General features: G+C 45.0%; 1 protein-coding gene across 1 annotated transcript in view; it reads right to left on the reverse strand.

Annotated features, from left to right (window-relative positions):
* Positions 1-726: 726 nt before the first annotated feature.
* LOC135509934 (uncharacterized) overlaps positions 727-19,393 on the reverse strand; it is a 36,534-nt gene continuing 17,867 nt past the window's right edge. The window contains exon 2 of the mRNA XM_064930752.1: positions 727-2,825. Coding sequence (XP_064786824.1) covers positions 1,259-2,641 — 1,383 coding nt within the window. The 5' untranslated portion in view covers positions 2,642-2,825 and the 3' untranslated portion in view covers positions 727-1,258. The remainder of the gene's footprint in view (positions 2,826-19,393) is intronic.

A 19,393-nucleotide genomic window follows, 5' to 3' on the forward strand; every position in this document is an offset into this window, starting at 1 on the left:
AACTCCAAAACACATCTCTCATATGATGTCAACTCCAAAACACATCTCTCTTTTGATGTCAACTCCAAAACACATCTCTCTTTTGATGTCAACTCCAAAACCCATCACTGTGTCAACTCCATTAGACGGCAGGTAGCCTAGTGGTTAAGCGTGTTGGGCCAGCAACCGAAAGTTTCGAATCCCTGAGCTGACTAGGTGAAAATCTGTCTATGCACCCATGACAAAGGCACTTAACCCAAATTTCTCCCGTTAGTCACTCTGTATAAGAGTGTCTGCTAAAATACAAAAATGTAAATTACACACTGCTTTATAGTATAGACCCAGGGCCTATATACCTGTCTATTAACCCAGGGGCTATATACCTGTCTATTAACCCAGGGGCTATATACCTGTCTATTAACCCAGGGGCTATATACCTGTCTATTAACCCAGGGGCTATATACCTGTCTATTAACCCAGGGCCTATATATCTGTCTATTAACCCAGGGCCTATATACCTGTCTATTAACCCAGGGCCTATATACCTGTCTATTAACCCAGGGGCTATATACCTGTCTATTAACCCAGGGGCTATATACCTGTCTATTAACCCAGGGCCTATATATCTGTCTATTAACCCAGGGCCTATATACCTGTCTATTAACCCAGGGCCTATATATCTGTCTATTAACTCAGTGTAACGGCGTTCGTCTGTTGAAGGAGAAGCGGACCAAAATGCAGCGTGGTGGTTATTCATGTTCTTTAATGAAAAATGACTCGACATGAAATAACTAGAAAATACAAAACAACAAACGGAACGTGAAAAACTATACAGCCTATCTGGTGAACATAAACATAAACACAGAGACAGGAACAATCACCCACGAAATACTCAAAGAATATGGCTGCCTAAATATGGTTCCCAATCAGAGACAACGATAATCACCTGACTCTGATTGAGGACCGCCTCAGGCAGCCATAGACTATGCTAGACACCCCACAAAACCCCAAGACAAAATCACACCACAATAACCCATGTCACACCCTGGCCTGACCAAATAAATGAAGACAAACATAATATACTTCGACCAGGGCGTGACAGAACCCCCCCCCCCTAAGGTGCGGACTCCCGGAAAACAATAGGGAGGGTCCGGGTGGGCGCCTATCCATGGTGGCGGTTCCGGCGCGGGACGTGGACCCCACTCTATCAATGTCTTAGTTCCTCCCCCTCGCGTCCTAGGATAGTCCACCCTCGCCGCCGACCATGGCCTAGTAGTCCTCACCCAGAACCCCACTGGACTGAGGGGCAGCTCGGGACTGAGGGGCAGCTCGGGACTGAGGGGCAGCTCGGGACTGAGGGGCAGCTCGGGACTGAGGGGCAGCTCGGGACTGAGGGGCAGCTCGGGACTGAGGGGCAGCTCGGGACTGAGAGGAAGCCCAGCACTGAGAGGAAGCCCAGCACTGAGAGGAAGCTCAGCACTGAGAGGAAGCTCAGGCAGGTAGTTGGTTCCGGGAGATCCTGGCTGGCTGGCGGTTCTGGCAGATCCTGGCTGACTGGCGGATCTGGAAGAATCTGGTTGACAGGCGGATCTGGAAGAGTCTGGTTGACTGGCAGATCTGGAAGAGTCTGGCTGACTGGCAGATCTGGAAGAGTCTGGCTGACTGGTAGATCTGGAAGCTTCATGCTGACTGACAGCTCTGGCTGCTCCATGCAGACTGACAGCTCCTTGCAGACTGACAACTCCTTGCAGACTGACAGCTCTGGCTGCTCCATGCAGACTGGCAGCTCTGGTTGCTCCATGCAGACTGACAGCTCTGGCTGCTCCATGCAGACTGACAGCTCTTGCTGCTCCATGCAGACTGAGAGCTCTGGCTGCTCCATGCAGACTGGCAGATCTGGTTGCTCCATGAAGACTGACAGCTCTGGCTGCTCCATGCAGACTGGCAGCGCTGAACAGGCGGGAGACTCCGGCAGCGCAGGAGAGGAGAAAGGCTCCGGCAGCGCTGAACAGGCGGGAGGCTCCGGCAGCGCAGGAGAGGAGGAAGGCTCGGGCAGCGCTGAACAGGCGGGTGACTCCGACAGCGCTGTAGAGGAGAAAGGCTCTGGCAGCGCTAAACAGGCGAGGCGCACTGTAGGCCTGATGCGTGGTGCTGGCACTGGTGGTACTGGGCCGAGAACACGCACAGGAAGCCTGGTGCGGGGAGCTGCCACCGAAGGACTGGTGTGTGGAGGTGGCACTGGATAGACCGGACCGTGCAGGCGCACTGGAGCTCTTGAGCACCGAGCCTGCCCAACCTTACCTGGCTCGATGCCCACTCTAGCCCGGCCAATACGAGGAACTGGTATGTACCGCGCCGGGCTATGCACCCGCACTGGAGACACCGTGCGCTCCACAGCATAACACGGTGCCTGCCCGGTCTCTTTAGCCCCGCGGTAAGCACAGGAAGTTTGCGCAGGTCTCCTACCTGGCGTAGCCATACTCCCTGTGAGCCTCCCCCCCAAGAAATTTTTGGGGCTGACCCTCAGGCTTCCATCCGCGTCGCCGCGCTGCCTCCTCATACCAGCGCATCTCAGTATCTCTCCACCTCCAGTTCTTCTTTGGTGCGGCGATATTCTGCAGACTGATCCCAGGGTCCTTCTCCGAACAACTCGTCCTCCCATGTCCTTTCCTTCTCCTGCTGCACCTTGGGGCGGCTACACTCCCCTGGTTTAGCCCAGGGTCCTCTCCCGTCAAGGATTTCCTCCCAAGTCCAGCAAGTCTTGTTACGCTGCTCCTGCTGCGGCTGTTGCCTGTTACCACGCCGCTTGGTCCTGTTGTGGTGGGTGATTCTGTAACGGCGTTCGTCTGTTGAAGGAGAAGCGGACCAAAATGCAGCGTGGTGATTACTCATGTTCTTTAATGAAAAATGACTCGACATGAAATAACTAGAAAATACAAAACAACAAACGGAACGTGAAAAACTATACAGCCTATCTGGTGAACATAAACACAGAGACAGGAACAATCACCCACGAAATACTCAAAGAATATGGCTGCCTAAATATGGTTCCCAATCAGAGACAACGATTATCACCTGACTCTGATTGAGGACCGCCTCAGGCAGCCATAGACTATGCTAGACACCCCACAAAACCCCAAGACAAAAACACACCACAATAACCCATGTCACACCCTGGCCTGACCAAATAAATGAAGACAAACATAATATACTTCGACCAGGGCGTGACACTCAGGGCCTATATACCTGTCTATTAACCCAGGACCTATATACCTGTCTATTAACCCAGGGCTATATACCTGTCTATTAACCCAGGACCTATATACCTGTCTATTAACCCAGGGGCTATATACCTGTCTATTAACCCAGGGGCTATATACCTGTCTATTAACCCAGGACCTATATACCTGTCTATTAACCCAGGGGCTATATACCTGTCTATTAACCCAGGGGCTATATACCTGTCTATTAACCCAGGGGCTATATACCTGTCTATTAACCCAGGGCCTATATACCTGTCTATTAACCCAGGGCTATATACCTGTCTATTAACCCAGGGCCTATATACCTGTCTATTAACCCAGGACCTATATACCTGTCTATTAACCCAGGGCCTATATACCTGTCTATTAACCCAGGGCCTATATACCTGTCTATTAACCCAGGGGCTATATACCTGTCTATTAACCCAGGGGCTATATACCTGTCTATTAACCCAGGGCCTATATACCTGTCTATTAACCCAGGGCCTATATATCTGTCTATTAACCCAGGGCCTATATACCTGTCTATTAACCCAGGACCTATATACCTGTCTATTAACCCAGGGCCTATATACCTGTCTATTAACCCAGGACCTATATACCTGTCTATTAACCCATGGCCTATATACCTGTCTATTAACCCAGGGCCTATATACCTGTCTATTAACCCAGGGGCTATATACCTGTCTATTAACCCAGGGCCTATATACCTGTCTATTAACCCAGGGGCTATATACCTGTCTATTAACCCAGGGCCTATATACCTGTCTATTAACCCAGGGGCTATATACCTGTCTATTAACCCAGGGGCTATATACCTGTCTATTAACCCAGGGCCTATATACCTGTCTATTAACCCAGGGGCTATATACCTGTCTATTAACCCAGGGCCTATATACCTGTCTATTAACCCAGGGCCTATATACCTGTCTATTAACCCAGGGCCTATATACCTGTCTATTAACCCAGGGGCTGTAATCTCAATCTGAAGACATGACTGTAGTCAGAGGTATTGTTTTTACCCAGTGGGAGAGCTGCTGACATGTCCACGCACGCACACACACGATCTTATAGCAATGTGTCCTTCTGCAGTAAACCTAGCTAAGAAAACAATGAGCTGGCTTCATTTCAGGATATTTTGCAGTCTGTAAGGTGAGGTGTGCGTGTGTGAGTGTGTGAGTGTGTGAGTGTGTGAGTGTGTGAGTGTGTGTGTGTGTGTGTGTGTGTGTGTGTGCGTGCGTGCGTGCGTGCGTGCGTGCGAGCAGTCAGTCAGACATGCACTTCCAAGCCCACATACCTGTGTCCATACCCACTTCACAATAACAATACATTACTAATATCATCACAATAGTTATATTAACTCTGTTACTGTATTCTGATACAATAGTTATAATAACTATGTTACTGTATTCTGATACAATAGTTATAATAACTCTGCTACTGTATTCTGATATAATAGTTATAATAACTCTGTTACTGTATTCTGATACAATAGTTATAATAACTATGCTACTGTATTCTGATACAATAGTTCTTCCAAACATCACTGACTGTAAAATTATACCTGTACAATCATGAGATTGTGTTGACAAACGGAATGTTAAATTCAAAGGCTTTAGTGAGCATGTGCATGTGTGTGTGTATGGATGTGTTTGTATAAGTGTGTGTGTGTGTGTGTGTATGTGTGTGTGTATGACAGAGGTGTGCTGCATCCTCCTGCACAGCCCAACCTGAACACATGTTAACACAAAGGATCTCTTCATCTCCACACACAATCCCCACAAGCTTTTATACTATCATCAGAAGACCACACACACACTCCCCGCACAGGCGCCTACACAAGCACACACGCATGAAGCGCACCACTGACACACACTCAATCAGTCACACTAACACACACACTGGCAGGCACAAGCCCATATTGTACACGATAGTCTCTCGCACCCCTCTAGAGAAATACCTCTCTCTAGCTAGCTCTCAAACCAGGTTTTGTCTGCCTGACTGCTTCTTAAAGGGGCAGTGACAGTCAAAGAGTTAAAGGGGAGGGGGCCGTCTGGCTGCCCTCTAGACACTCGGACCCCATACTTCTTGCAACCGCCAGGCGCCACGATACACACACACAAACACACACACACACAGAGCTTCCCCTGAGCCCCCTCTAAATCACAGACCAGACACCCATATCACATTAAAGACCAGAAGAGACAGACAGGAGAGACACAGATAAAAAGGGATAAACATCACACAGAGAGAGGAAAGGAGAGCGAGAGAGAGGAAGGTAGAGAGAGAGGGGAGGGTAGAGAGAGAGAGGGGAGGGTAGAGAAAGAGAGGAAGGTAGAGAGAGAGAGGAAGGTAGAGAGAGAGGGGGAGGGTAGAGAGAGAGGAAGGTAGAGAGAGAGGGGAGGGTTGAGAGAGAGGAAGGTAGAGAGACAGGGGGGGTAGAGAGACAGAGGAGAGGGTAGAGAGAGAGGGTGGAGGATAGATAGAGGGGAGGGTAGAGAGAGTTGAAGGTAGAGACCGAGAGGGGAGGGTAGAGAGAGAGAGGAAATGAGAGTGAGAGAGAGGAAGGTAGAGAGAGAGAGGGGAGGGTAGAGAGAGAGGAAAGGAGAGCGAGAGACGAATGTAGAGAGACAGGGGGAGGGTAGAGAGACAGAGGAGAGGGTAGAGAGAGGGGAGGGTAGAGAGAGAGGGGAGGGTAGAGAGAGAGAGGGGAGGGTAGAGAGAGAGAGGAAAGGAGAGCGAGAGAGGAAGGTAGAGAGAGAGGGGAGGGTAGAGAGAGAAAGGAAAGGAGAGTGAGAGAGGAAGGTAGAGAGACAGAGGGGAGGGTAGAGAGACAGAGGAGAGGGTAGAGAGAGAGGGGAGGGTAGAGAGAGAGAGAGGGGAGGGTAGAGAGAGAGAGAAGAAGGTAGAGAGAGAGAGGGGAGGGTAGAGAGAGAGAGGGGAGGGTAGAGAGAGAGAGGAAAGGTAAGCGAGAGAGAGGAAAGGAGAGCAAGAGAGGGGAGGGTGGAGAAAGAGGGGGAAGGGTAGAGAGAGGGGAGGGTAGAGAGAGAGAGGGGAGGGTAGAGAGAGGAAAGGAGAGCGAGAGAGGAAGGTAAAGAGAGAGGGGAGGGTAGAGAGAGAGAGGGGAGGGTAGAGAGAGAGTGGAAAGGAGAGCGAGAGAGAAGAAAGTAGAAAGAGAGGAAGGTAGAGGGAGAGGGGAGGGTCAAGAGAGAGAGGAAAGGAGAGCGAGAGAGGAAGGCAGAGAGACAGAGGTTAGGGTAGAGAGAGAGAGGGGAGGGTATAGAGAGAGGGGAGGGTAGAGAGACAGGGGAAGGAGAGCAAGAGAGAGGAAGGTAGAGAGAGAGGGGGAGGGTAGAGAGAGAGGGGAGGGTAGAGAGAGAGAGGAAAGGAGAGCGAGAGAGAGGAAGGTAGCGAGACAGAGGGGAGATCATGAGAAAACAAAAAGATAATTACTTGACACATTGGAAAGAATTAACAAAAAAAACAGAGCAAACTGGAATGCTATTTGGCCCTACACAGAGAGTACACAGAGGCAGAATACCTGACCACTGTGACTGACCCAAAATTAAGGAAAGCTTTGACTATGTACAGACTCAGTGAGCATAGCCTTGCTATTGAGAAAGGCCGCCGTAGGCAGACATGGCTCTCAAGAGAAGACAGGCTATGTGCTCACTGCCCACAAAATGAGATGGAAACTGAGCTACACTTCCTGACCCCCTGCCCAATGTATGACCATATTAGAGAGACATATTTCCCGCAGATTATACAGATCAACAAAGAATTCGAAAACAAATCCAATTTTGGAAAACTCCCATATCTACTGGGTGAAATACCACAGTGTGCCATCACAGCAGCAAGATTTGTGACCTGTTGCCACGAGAAAAGGGCAACCAGTGAAGAACACACACCATTGTAAATACAACCCATATTTATGCTTATTTACTTTATATTGTACAATTTGTACATTGTTAAACACTGAAAATATATATAATATGACATTTGTAATGTAGAGAGAGAGAGGAAGGTAGAGAGAGAGGGGAGGGTAGAGAGAGGGGGGAGGGTAGAGAGAGAGAGAGGGGAGGGTAGAGAGAGAGGGGAGGGGAGGGAGAGAGAGGAAAGGAGAGCGAGAGAGGGGAGGGTAGAGAGAGAGGGGAGGGTAGAGAGAGAGGAAAGGAGAGTGAGAGAGAGGAAAGTAGAGAGAGAGGAAGGTAGAGGGAGAGGGGAGGGTCGAGAGAGAGAGGAAAGGAGAGCGAGAGAGGAAGGCAGAGAGACAGAGGGAAGGGTAGAGAGAGAGAGGGGAGGGTATAGAGAGAGGGGAGGGTAGAGAGAGAGGGGAGGTTAGAGAGAGGGGAGGGTAGAGAGAGTGGAAAGGAGAGCAAGAGAGAGGAAAGTAGAGAGAGAGGAAGGTAGAGGGAGAGGGGAGGGTCGAAAGAGAGAGGAAAGGAGAGCGAGAGAGGAAGGCAGAGAGACAGAGGGAAGGGTAGAGAGAGAGAGGGGAGGGTATAGAGAGAGGGGAGGGTAGAGAGACAGGGGAAGGAGAGCAAGAGAGAGGAAGGTAGAGAGAGAGGGGAGGGTAGAGAGAGAGGGGAGGGTAGAGAGAGAGAGGAAAGGAGAGCGAGAGAGAGGAAGGTAGCGAGACAGAGGGGAGATCATGAGAAAACAAAAAGATAATTACTTGACACATTGGAAAGAATTAACAAAAAAAACAGAGCAAACTGGAATGCTATTTGGCCCTACACAGAGAGTACACAGAGGCAGAATACCTGACCACTGTGACTGACCCAAAATTAAGGAAAGCTTTGACTATGTACAGACTCAGTGAGCATAGCCTTGCTATTGAGAAAGGCCGCCGTAGGCAGACATGGCTCTCAAGAGAAGACAGGCTATGTGCTCACTGCCCACAAAATGAGATGGAAACTGAGCTACACTTCCTGACCCCCTGCCCAATGTATGACCATATTAGAGAGACATATTTCCCGCAGATTATACAGATCAACAAAGAATTCGAAAACAAATCCAATTTTGGAAAACTCCCATATCTACTGGGTGAAATACCACAGTGTGCCATCACAGCAGCAAGATTTGTGACCTGTTGCCACGAGAAAAGGGCAACCAGTGAAGAACACACACCATTGTAAATACAACCCATATTTATGCTTATTTACTTTATATTGTACAATTTGTACATTGTTAAACACTGAAAATATATATAATATGACATTTGTAATGTAGAGAGAGAGAGGAAGGTAGAGAGAGGGGAGGGTAGAGAGAGAGGGGAGGGTAGAGAGAGGGGGGGTAGAGAGAGAGAGAGAGGGGGAGGTAGAGAGAGGGGGGGGGGGAGGGAGAGAGAGGAAAGGAGAGCGAGAGAGGGGAGGGTAGAGAGAGAGGGGGGAGGGTAGAGAGAGAGGGGAGGGTAGAGAGAGAGAGGGGAAAGGAGAGCGAGAGAGGAAGGTAGAGAGAGAGGGGAGGGTAGAGAGAGAGGGGAGGGTAGAGAGAGAGGGGAGGGAGAGAGAGGAAAGGAGAGAGAGAGAGGAAGGTAGAGAGAGGGGAGGGTAGAGAGAGAGGGGAGGGTAGAGAGAGAGGAAGGTAGAGAGAGAGAGGGAAGGTAGAGAGAGAGGGGGAGGGTAGAGAGAGAGGGGGGAGGGTATAGAGAGAGGGGAGGGTAGAGAGACAGGGGAAGGAGAGCAAGAGAGAGGAAGGTAGAGAGAGAGGGGAGGGAGAGAGGGGAAAGGAGAGCGAGAGAGGGGAGGGTAGAGAGAGAGAGGGGAGGGTAGAGAGAGAGGGGGGAGGGTAGAGGGAGAGGGGAGGGTAGGGGGAGAGAGGAAAGGAGAGAGAGAGAGGAAGGTAGAGAGGGGAGGGTAGAGAGAGAGGGGAAAAGAGAGCGAGAGAGAGGAAGGTAGAGAGAGGAAGGTAGAGAGAGAGGGGAGGGTAGAGAGAGAGAGGAAAGGAGAGCGAGAGAGAGGAAGGTAGAGACAGAGAGGAAGGTAGAGAGAGAGGGGAGGGTAGAGAGAGAGAGGGGAGGGTAGAGGGAGAGAGGGTAGGGTAGAGAGAGAGAGGGGAGGGGAGGGAGAGAGAGGAAAGGAGAGAGAGAGAGGAAGGTAGAGAGAGGGGAGGGTAGAGAGAGAGGAAGGTAGAGAGAGGAAGGTAGAGAGAGGAAGGTAGAGAGAGAGAGGGGAAGGTAGCAAGAGAGAGGGGAGGGTAGAGAGAGATGAAAGGAGAGCGAGAGAGAGGAAGTTAGAGAGAGAGGAAGAAGAGCACAGGGCACCAGTGGCGAATTTGCCAATCTTGGTGTTCTCTGGCAAATGCCAAACGTCCTGTACGGTGTTGGGCTGTAAGCACAACCCCCACCTGTGGACGTCGGGCCCTCATACCATACTCATACCGTTTGAGCAGACACATGCACATTTGTGGCCTGCTGGAGGTCATTTTGCAGGGCTCTGGCAGTGCTCCTCCTTGCACAAAGGTGGAGGTAGCGGTCCTGCGGCTGGGTTGTTGCCCTCCTACGGCCTCCTCCACGTCTCCTGATGTACTGGCCTGTCTCCTGGTAGCGCCTCCATGCTCTGGACACTACGCTTACAGACACAGCAAACATTCTTGCCACAGCTCGCATTGATGTGCCATCCTGGATGAGCTGCACTACCTGAGCCACTTGTGTGGGTTGTAGACTTCGTCTCATGCTACCACTAGAGTGAAAGCACCGCCAGCATTCAAAAGTGACCAAAACATCAGCCAGGAAGCATAGGAACTGAGAAGTGGTCTGTGGTTCCCACCTGCAGAACCACTCCTTTATTGGGGGTGTCTTGCTAATTGCCTATAATTTCCACTTGTTGTCTATTCCATTTGCACAACATCATGTGAAATTTATTGTCAATCAGTGTTGCTTCCTAAGTGGACAGTTTGATTTCACAGAAGTGTGATTGACTTGGAGTTACATTATGTTGTTTAAGTGTTCCCTTTATTTTTTTGAGCAGTGTATATATTCCCAAAACACAAAAAACTATGCCGTTTTCTGGATAATTCCATAATGTTTATTTTAGTGCGCAAAATGTTCCCACCACAACATTCCCACAACCTTCATGAAACATTCTGGAAACATTTAAAGAATGTTCTTGCAACATCAGGTGAATGTTTTATACAAACATTGTATCATCATCAACACGACTGGACAGATTTTGTTTTTATGATAACATTTGCTGAAACCCAACAAATGTTCTGGGAACTTGCACAGAATCAATTTTGGTTTGCTGGGAAAACATGACTGGTACATTGTGTTGTTATATTACCTGGAAACCTAATGACAACTTTTAGGGAATGTTCTCTGGTGTTTCTTACAGATGTTGTGCGCACAAGATTTTAGTGAATGTTATGAGAACATTCTAAGGATATTTCATTAAAATACACTGTTTCATAAAGACATTCTTTGAATACTTTTGGGATGTTATCATCGTAATGTTAGATAAAACCCTAACTAAAAGATAATGGGAATCTTAGCTAATGTTCTGGGGAAAACACCTTCATAAACACTGTGATATCATCACACCAATCTCCTGATGTCAGCACAGCCCTACCCGGTGTCACTGTTATTAACGTCCCCTCACCTCCGCTGAGTAAGCTGTACCTTTGATACTTGCATGAAAAATGTAATGCGAATATGAGTCGTGTCATGTCCGGAATAAATTATCCAACAGAGGTATGAATATTGTAATTCTGGGTCCTTGTGTGTGGCTATGACTATGAAATATGTTGTCTGTGTGTTGGGGGAGTGACTGTGGTAGTGACTTTGTACTGGTCTCATGTCACATCATTGCTTAATCTGTCTCAGTCACCGTGGCAACGGGCTGCCAGTCTTTAGTTGTCATCCTAGGAATCAGGCTACATCCAGACTACAGTAATACACAGTACAATCAGTTCACACACAGTCAACAGCCTTTGTGAACACAGTCTTAAAAGCTGCATTCAGGTCTGTGTGTGTGGGTCCATATGCACCTGTGTGCAGGTGTGCGTTCGTGTGCGTCCTTTACCAGCTGTGTGAGGGCAGGGGAAATGAGGTAGAACTCAATCTGCCCCACACCTGTCTGTCTGTCTCTCCCTGGAGGGAGGAGCCTTAGGGCTTGCACACACGCACACATACTCGAAATCACACACTCATATAAACATAGCAATATGGATGGAAGGAAGAGCGTGGGTATTATATTAATATTATATTAATGTATGCACAGAGCCAGTTTAATGTCTGTGTATGGGAGAGGGCAATGATCTGTAAGTGTGTTTGCACAGAAAGCTTCCTGCTAGCGGAGAGAGATAATATTTACTGAACAGAGAGAAAAGAGATGGAGATAGATAGAAGAGGGAGGGAAGGAATATAGAGGAAGAGGAGGAGAAGAGATACTTAAACAAAGAGAGATGAAGAGAATGATAGAGGAGACTTTATCACGGACCTCAACCCAGAGTCTCTCAGAGAGTTCACAGTCAGCCTACTGACACCCCAATCAGATCACAGCAGAATCACAGTCTACCTGAACAGAGCATTACTCACTCATGAGGCATCAACACCTAAGGAACTACATAATATTAAGAAATAGTATTGATGGAAGGAAACTAGTGTTCGAAACCTACCAAAAAACTATTGGGCCACAAGAAATTCAATCCCTTTAAACAACTTCCTGGACAAAATGTTTCACTGCTATAGTGAAGGTGTAAACTTGGCCAAAGCAGTATAGTTGACTTTTCAGCTTCCCTTTTAAATTTACACGTGTCATGTAGACAACTGAAGAAAATGAACAACAAGGACAAATAGATTGATGAAGAATGCAAAAACCCAAGAAACAAAGTGAGATACTTATCCAACAAAAAACAGAGACCCAGAAAACCTGAGCCTAGACCTACACTATGGTGAAACACAGTAGAGACATATACTGAGAAAAATTAAGTAGCAGCACGTCTGAAATCAGCCATAGAATCAAACCCCTTCTGGGAAAATTGGATCACACAACAACATGAAGAGTTATCTATCCAAAACGGAGATGTATGGATAAACCACTTCTCCAATCTTTTTGGCTCCATAACAAAAAACAAACTAAGCTATAGGGTTGAGGTCAGCGCTTTGTGATGGCCACTCCAATACCTTGACTTTGTTGTCCTTAAGCCATTTTGCCACAACTTTGGAAGTATGCTTGGGTTCATTGTCCATTTGGACGACCTATTTGCGACCAAGCTTTCACTTCCTGACTGATGTCTTGAGATGTTGCTTCAATATATCCACATCATTTCTCTTCCACATGATGCCATCTATTTTGTGAAGTGCACCAGTCCCTCCTGCAGCTAAACACCCCCACAACATGATGCTGCCACCCCCGTGCTTCACGGTTGGGATGGTGTTCTTCGGCTTGCAAGCGTTCCCATTTTTCCTCCAAACACAACCATGGTCATTATGGTCAAACAGTTCTATTTTTGTTTCATCAGACCAGAGGACATTTCTCCAAAAAGTATGATCTTTGTCCCCATGTGCAGTTGCAAACCGTAGTCTGGCTTTTTTATGGCGGTTTTGGAGCAGTGGCTTCTTCCTTACTGAGCGGCCTTTCAGGTTATGTCGATATAGTACTCGTTTTACTGTGGATATAGATACTTCTGTACCTGTTTCCTCCAGCGTCTTCACAAGGTCCTTTGATTTGCACATTTCGCCTCAAAGAACGTTAATCTCTAGAAGACAGAACACGTCTCCTTCCTGAGCGGTATGACGGCTGCGTGGTCCCATGGTGTATATACTTGCGTACTATAGTTTGTATAGACGAATGTGGTACCTTCAGGCATTTGGAAATTGTTCCCAAGAATGAACCAGACTTGTGGAGGTCTACAATTATTTTTCTGAGGTCTTGGCTGATTTCTTTTGATTTTCCCATGATGTAAAGCAAAGTGGCACGGAGTTTGAAGATAGGCCTTGAAATACATCCACAGGTACACCTCCAATTGACTCAAATGATGTCAATTAGCCTATCAGAAGCCTCTCGAGCCATGACATTATTTCTGGATTTTTCCAAGCTGTTTAAAGGCACAGTCAACTTAGTTTATGTAAACTTCTGACCCACTGGAATTGTGATACAGTGAATTATAAATTAAATAATCTGTCTGTAAACAATTGTTGGAAAAATGACTTGTGTCATGCACAAAATAGATGTCCTAACCGACTTGCCAAAACTATAGTTTGTTAACAAGACATTTTTGAGTGGTTGAAAAACAAGTTTTAATGACTCCAACCTAAGTGTATGTAAACTTACGACTTCAACTGTAACATAAAGTGTTGCTTTGTTAGATAAAATCCTTTTTCAAATCCTAAAAAGGTCCATATAGCATGCACGATCGATTTTGTATTTCCACTCGTTCAATTTGCAAAGAAAGAAATCTGTGAAAATCTAACCGTAAACGTTGTTTCAAACAGTCATATTACGTTCGTATGTATTCCTCAGAGATCCCAGAATGTACCCAGACTTCACTATATCATTAGGGGTGTAGTATATTCTATAGGACACCATATTTGGTCAGAGAGGGACGCCTTCATGGCACGCCGACGTCTTCACTTGAACGACTATGTCAAATAAGCACCAATCGGTGTCAAAGAAATCTAGCTAGATAGCCAATGAGCTGGGCTTGACGGTAGTATCTCAAAATCTGTCATGAAATGTAGCTACCAACCTTGTACGACAGCATGCCTTTTCCTTTTGGACAAAAATGATAAGAATACTTCATAAGATATGAAGTTATGAAAACGGGTTGTTTTGAAAATGTTGAAATTATAATATTGCTACTAATACTGGAAAGCTAAATCAAAGTCCAAGTATACAGATTTGACGATATTCTTGCAGAAAAATGTAATATGAATTCAAATGTCTCCTTCACGATTTGCCCAAATGTACCTGGGTGACTTCACATTAAATGTCATGTAGTTCGCTCATACTTCGCTCATACCACGCCAGGTCGCAGTTGTTCTCAACTGGCCTACCTGGTTAACACTTGTTTGGGACTGGGGGGCAGTATTGAGAAGCTTGGATAAAAAGGTGCCCAGAGTAAACTGCCTGCTACTCAGCTATAAAAGCTGGAATATGCACATAATTAGCATATAAGGCATATAATTATATTTTGATAGAAAACAAAATGATGATGTCTGTGAGTATAACATAACTCATATGGCAGGCAAAAACCTGAGAAAGAATCCAACCAGGAATTGGGAAATCTGAGGTTTGTAGTTTTTCAAGTCATTGCCTATCGAATATACAGTGTCTATGGGGTCATATGCACTTCCTAAGGCTTCCACTAGATGTCAACAGTCTTTAGAACCTTGTTTGAGGCTTTACTGTGAAGTGGGGGCGAATGAGAGCTGATTGAGTAAGGGCTCTGCCAGAGTGGAATGAGCTGATCACGCGCACACACGTGAGATCGACCTGCGTTCCATTGCATTTCTGAAGACAAAGGAATTCTCCGGTTGGAACATTATTGAAGATTTATGTTAAAAACATCCTAAAGATTGATTCTATACATCGTTTGACATGTTTTTATGGACTGTAATGGAACTTTTTGACTTTTCGTCTGGACCTAGTAATCACACCTCATGAATTTGGATTACTGGACTAAACACACGAACAAAAGGGAGGTATTTGGACATAAATTATGGACTTTATCAAACAAAAAAAACATTTATTGTGGAACTGGGATTCCTGGGAGTGTATTCTGATGAAGATCATCAAAGGTAATATATTTATATTTATAATGCCATTTCTGACTTCTGTTGACTACACAACATGGCGGATATCTGTATGGCTTGTGTTTGTGTCTGAGCGCTGTACTCAGATGATTGCATGGTGTGCTTTTTCCGTAAAGTTTGTTAAATCTTACACAGCGGTTGCATTGAGGAGAAGTGGATCTAAAATTCCATGCATAACACTTGTATCTTTTAGCAATGTTTATTATGAGTATTTCTGTAAATTGATGTGGCTTTCTGCAAAATCAGATGTTTTGGAACTACTGAACATAACGCAATAATGTAAACTGAGATTTTTTGATATAAATATGAACTTTATCGAACAAAACATACATGTATTGTGTAACATAAAGTCCCATGAGTGTCATCTGATGAAGATCATCAAAGGTTAGTGATTAATCTTATCTCTATTTATGCTTTTTGTGACTCCTCTCTTTGGCTGGAAAAATGGATGTGTTTTTCAGTGACTAGGTGCTGACCTAACATAATCGTTGGGTGTGCTTTCCTCGTAAAGCATTTTTGAAATCGGACACTATGGCTGGATTTCAACAAGTTTTTCTTTAAAATGGTGTAAAATACTTGTATGTTTGAGGAATTTTAATTATGGGATTTCTGTTGTTTTGAATTTGGCGCCCTGCAATTTCACTGGCTGTTAGAGAGGTGGGACGCTACCATCCCACATATCCCAGAGAAGTTGAATAAAGGTGAATTTTTTTATTTTTAAAAATAAAAATACATCAAGTTATCCTTCTGAAACTTTACACATATGCTGCTGCCATCTTGAGGATACCATCGGAATTACAACCAGAGTGATGGCTAGAACTGGGACCTTTCTGTTGCATTTCAAAGATGGTGGTAGAAAAAAAACAGTTGTTTTTTTCTTTGTATTTTCTTCTACCAGATCTATTGTGTTATATTCTCCTACATTAAATTCACATTTCCACAAACTTCAAAGTGTTTCCTTTCAAATGGTACCAATATTATGCAAATCCTTGCTTCAGGGCCTGAGCTACAAGCAGTTAGGTTTGGGTATGTCATTTAAGCAAAATTTGAAAAAAAGGGGGTTACGAAGATTTAAGGTCAAAGAACTACTTGCTACTTGATTTTGAATTTGAAGACCCTGTGAAGTGTGTGCATTGTGTATATATATATATATATATATATATATATATATATATATATATATATATATATATATATATGTTCATCATATATATATATATATATATATATATATTGGGCCTTGCTGCTATTAACCCATACGAATGCATTGAATAACAGATTCACGACATGGAACAACAGATAGTCCCCAAAACAAAATTTGAAGGAAGTTAGTTCTGAGAGATAAAAGAAAGCTCAGGAAACATACATATATATATTTTTTAAAACATTTATTTAACCCCTTATTTTTGGAACAAAACAGTCTCCATATACAGTTCAGTGCATTCGAAAAGTATCCCTTTTTCCACATTCTGTTACGTTACAGCTTTATTCTAAAATGTATTAAATAAATGGTTTCCTTATCAATCTACACACATACCCCACAATGATAAAGAGAAAACCGTTTTTTTTAAATTATTCAAATTTAAAACCTTATATACATATGTATTCAGACCCTTTTAATGACACTCAATTTGAGCATCCTGTTTCCATTAATCATCCTTGAGATGTTTCTACAACTTGATTGGAGACCACCTGTGGTAAATTCTATTGATTGGACATGATTTGGAAAGGCACAAACTTGTCTATATAAGATCCCACAGTTGACAGTGCATGTCAAAGCAAAAACCAAGCCATGAGGTCGAAGGAATTGTCCGTAGAGCTCTGAGACAGGACTGTATCGAGGTACATATCTAAAAAATGTCTGTAGCATTGAAGGTCCTCAAGAACACCTTGGCCTCCATCATTCTTAAATGGAAGAAGTTGGGAACCACCAAGACTCTTCCTAGAGCTGACAGTGCAGAAAACTGAGCAATAAGGGAAGAAGGGCCTTGGTCAGGGAGGAGACCAAGAACCTGATGGTCACTCTGACAGAGTTCCAGAGTTTCTCTGTGGAGATGGGAGAACCTTCCAGAAGGACAACCAGCTCTGCAACACTCCACCAATTGGTCTGATGAAACCAAGATTGAACTCTTTGGCCTGAATGCCAAGCGTCACTTCTGAAGGAAACATGGCCCGATCCCTACTGTGAATTATGGTGGTGGCAGCATCCTGCTATGGGGATGTTTTTAAGCGTCAGGGACTGGGAGACTAGTTAGGATCGAGCAAAGACGAAATGGAGCAAAGAACAGAGCGATCCTTGATGAAACCTGCCCCAGAGTGCTCAGGGACTCAGACTTGGGCAAAGGTTCAACTTCCAACAGGACAATGACCCTAAGCACACAGCCAAGACAATGCAGGATAAGTTTCTGAATGTCCTTGAGTGGCCCAGCCAGAGCCCGGACTAGAACCCAATCGAACTTCTCTGGAGAGACCTGAAAATACCTGTGCAGCGATGCTGCCCATCCAACCTGACCTCGCTTGAGAGGATCTGCAGAGAAGAATGGGAGAAACTCCCCAAAAACAGATGTGCCAAGCTTGTAGCATCATACCCAAAGGTGATTCAACAAGGTACTGGGTACAAGGTCTGAATACTTATGTGAATGTGATTTCAGTTTTTTATTTGTAATACATTTGCAAATATTTCTAAAAACCTCCTTTTGTTTTTCCATTATGGGGTATTGTGTGTAGATTAATTATGGAAATCAACAATTTAATCCATTTTAGAATAACGCGGTAATGTAACAAAATGTGGAAAAAGTCAAGGGGTCTGAATATCTTCCGATTGCACTGTATATATTCATCAATTCTTTCAACTGGTACCTTCAGACGAGTCTTGTGAGGCCCGTGAGCAAAACAACCGACCGACATGTACTGTACGTGTTCATGAGAGTCTCACTTTTCCACAGTGTTTGGACACTACAGACAGACGTTTGCTGTACCAACTTCAGACGAGTCCCAAGAGATGCTTGTAGGGGGTGTAGAGCAAAACGGAGAACACCATCGAGTTCATGTGAGTCTCATCGCTACAGATGCTACAGCAACTTTTGTGAGAAGACCAATTTTTGGGATGCCTGATGGTCTGAAAAACACCACTCTAGATCTGTCACCTTTCACAGCAGATGCGGAAGTGTGACATTGGCGGATGAGATGGTTTGAGATGCATCCGAAGCAAAACAAACTGATATCTCTAGCTTAAACTGACAGATTTGTAAGGTCCTACATTTGTAGACTCCTACATTTCCTCAGTGAAAATAATGTCCTGAACAAATGTCAAATGGGCTTTTTACCAAAGTATAATACGACAGACCACGTATTCACCATGCACATGCTAATTGACAAACAAACCAACCAAAGTAAAAGCAAAGTATTTACATGCTTTGTTTCTTTTCTTCAAAAACGCTTTTGACTCAATTTACTATGAAGGTCTGCTATGTAAATTGAGGGAAGGCGGTGTTGGGGGAAATGTAAGGTTAAAATGGTCAAAAAACACAGATTTCTATCCACAGGGTGGTGGGGGTGAGACAGGGATGCAGCTTGAGCCCCATCCTCTTCAACATTTACAGTATATCAACCAATTGTTGAGGGCATTAGAATAGTCTGCAGCACAAGGCCTCACCCTAGTAGAATCTGAAGTCAAATGTCTACTGTTTGATGATGATCTGGTGCTTCTGTCCCCAACCAAGAAGGGCCTACAGCAGCACCTAGATCGTCTGCAGAGATGCTGTCAGACCTGGACCCTGACTGTGAATCGCAGTAAGACAAAAATAATGTTGTTTCAAAAAAAGGTCCAGTTGCCAGGACCACAAATACAAATTCCATCTAGACACTGTTGCCCTAGAGAACAAAAAGAAACTATACCTACCTCAGCCTAAACATAATCACCACAGGTAACTACCACAAAGCTGTGAACAACATGAGCGACAAGACAAGAAGGGCCATCAAAAGGAACATAAAATTCAACTTCCCAATTAGGATCTAGCAAAATGTTCTTGAATCAGTTATAGAACCCAAGAATTTACAAAATAGGACAAACACCAAATTGAGACTCTGTATGCAGAATTCTGCAAAAACATCCTCAGTGTACCACTTAAAACATAAAAAATGCATGCAGAACAGAATTAGGACGATACCCGCTAATTATAAAAATCCTGAAAATTGCTGTTAAATTCTACAACCACCTAAAAGGAAATGATTCCCAAACCTTCCATAACAAAGCCATCACCTACAGAGAGATGAACCTGGAGAAGAGTCCCCTAAGCAAGCTGGTCAAACAGACCCAACAGAGCCCCAGGACAGCAGCACAATTAGACCCAATCAAATCACGAGAAAACAAAAAGATAATTACTTGACACATTGG

Source organism: Oncorhynchus masou, chromosome 23, assembly GCF_036934945.1.
Source record: "Oncorhynchus masou masou isolate Uvic2021 chromosome 23, UVic_Omas_1.1, whole genome shotgun sequence".
Lineage (NCBI taxonomy): Eukaryota > Metazoa > Chordata > Actinopteri > Salmoniformes > Salmonidae > Oncorhynchus > Oncorhynchus masou.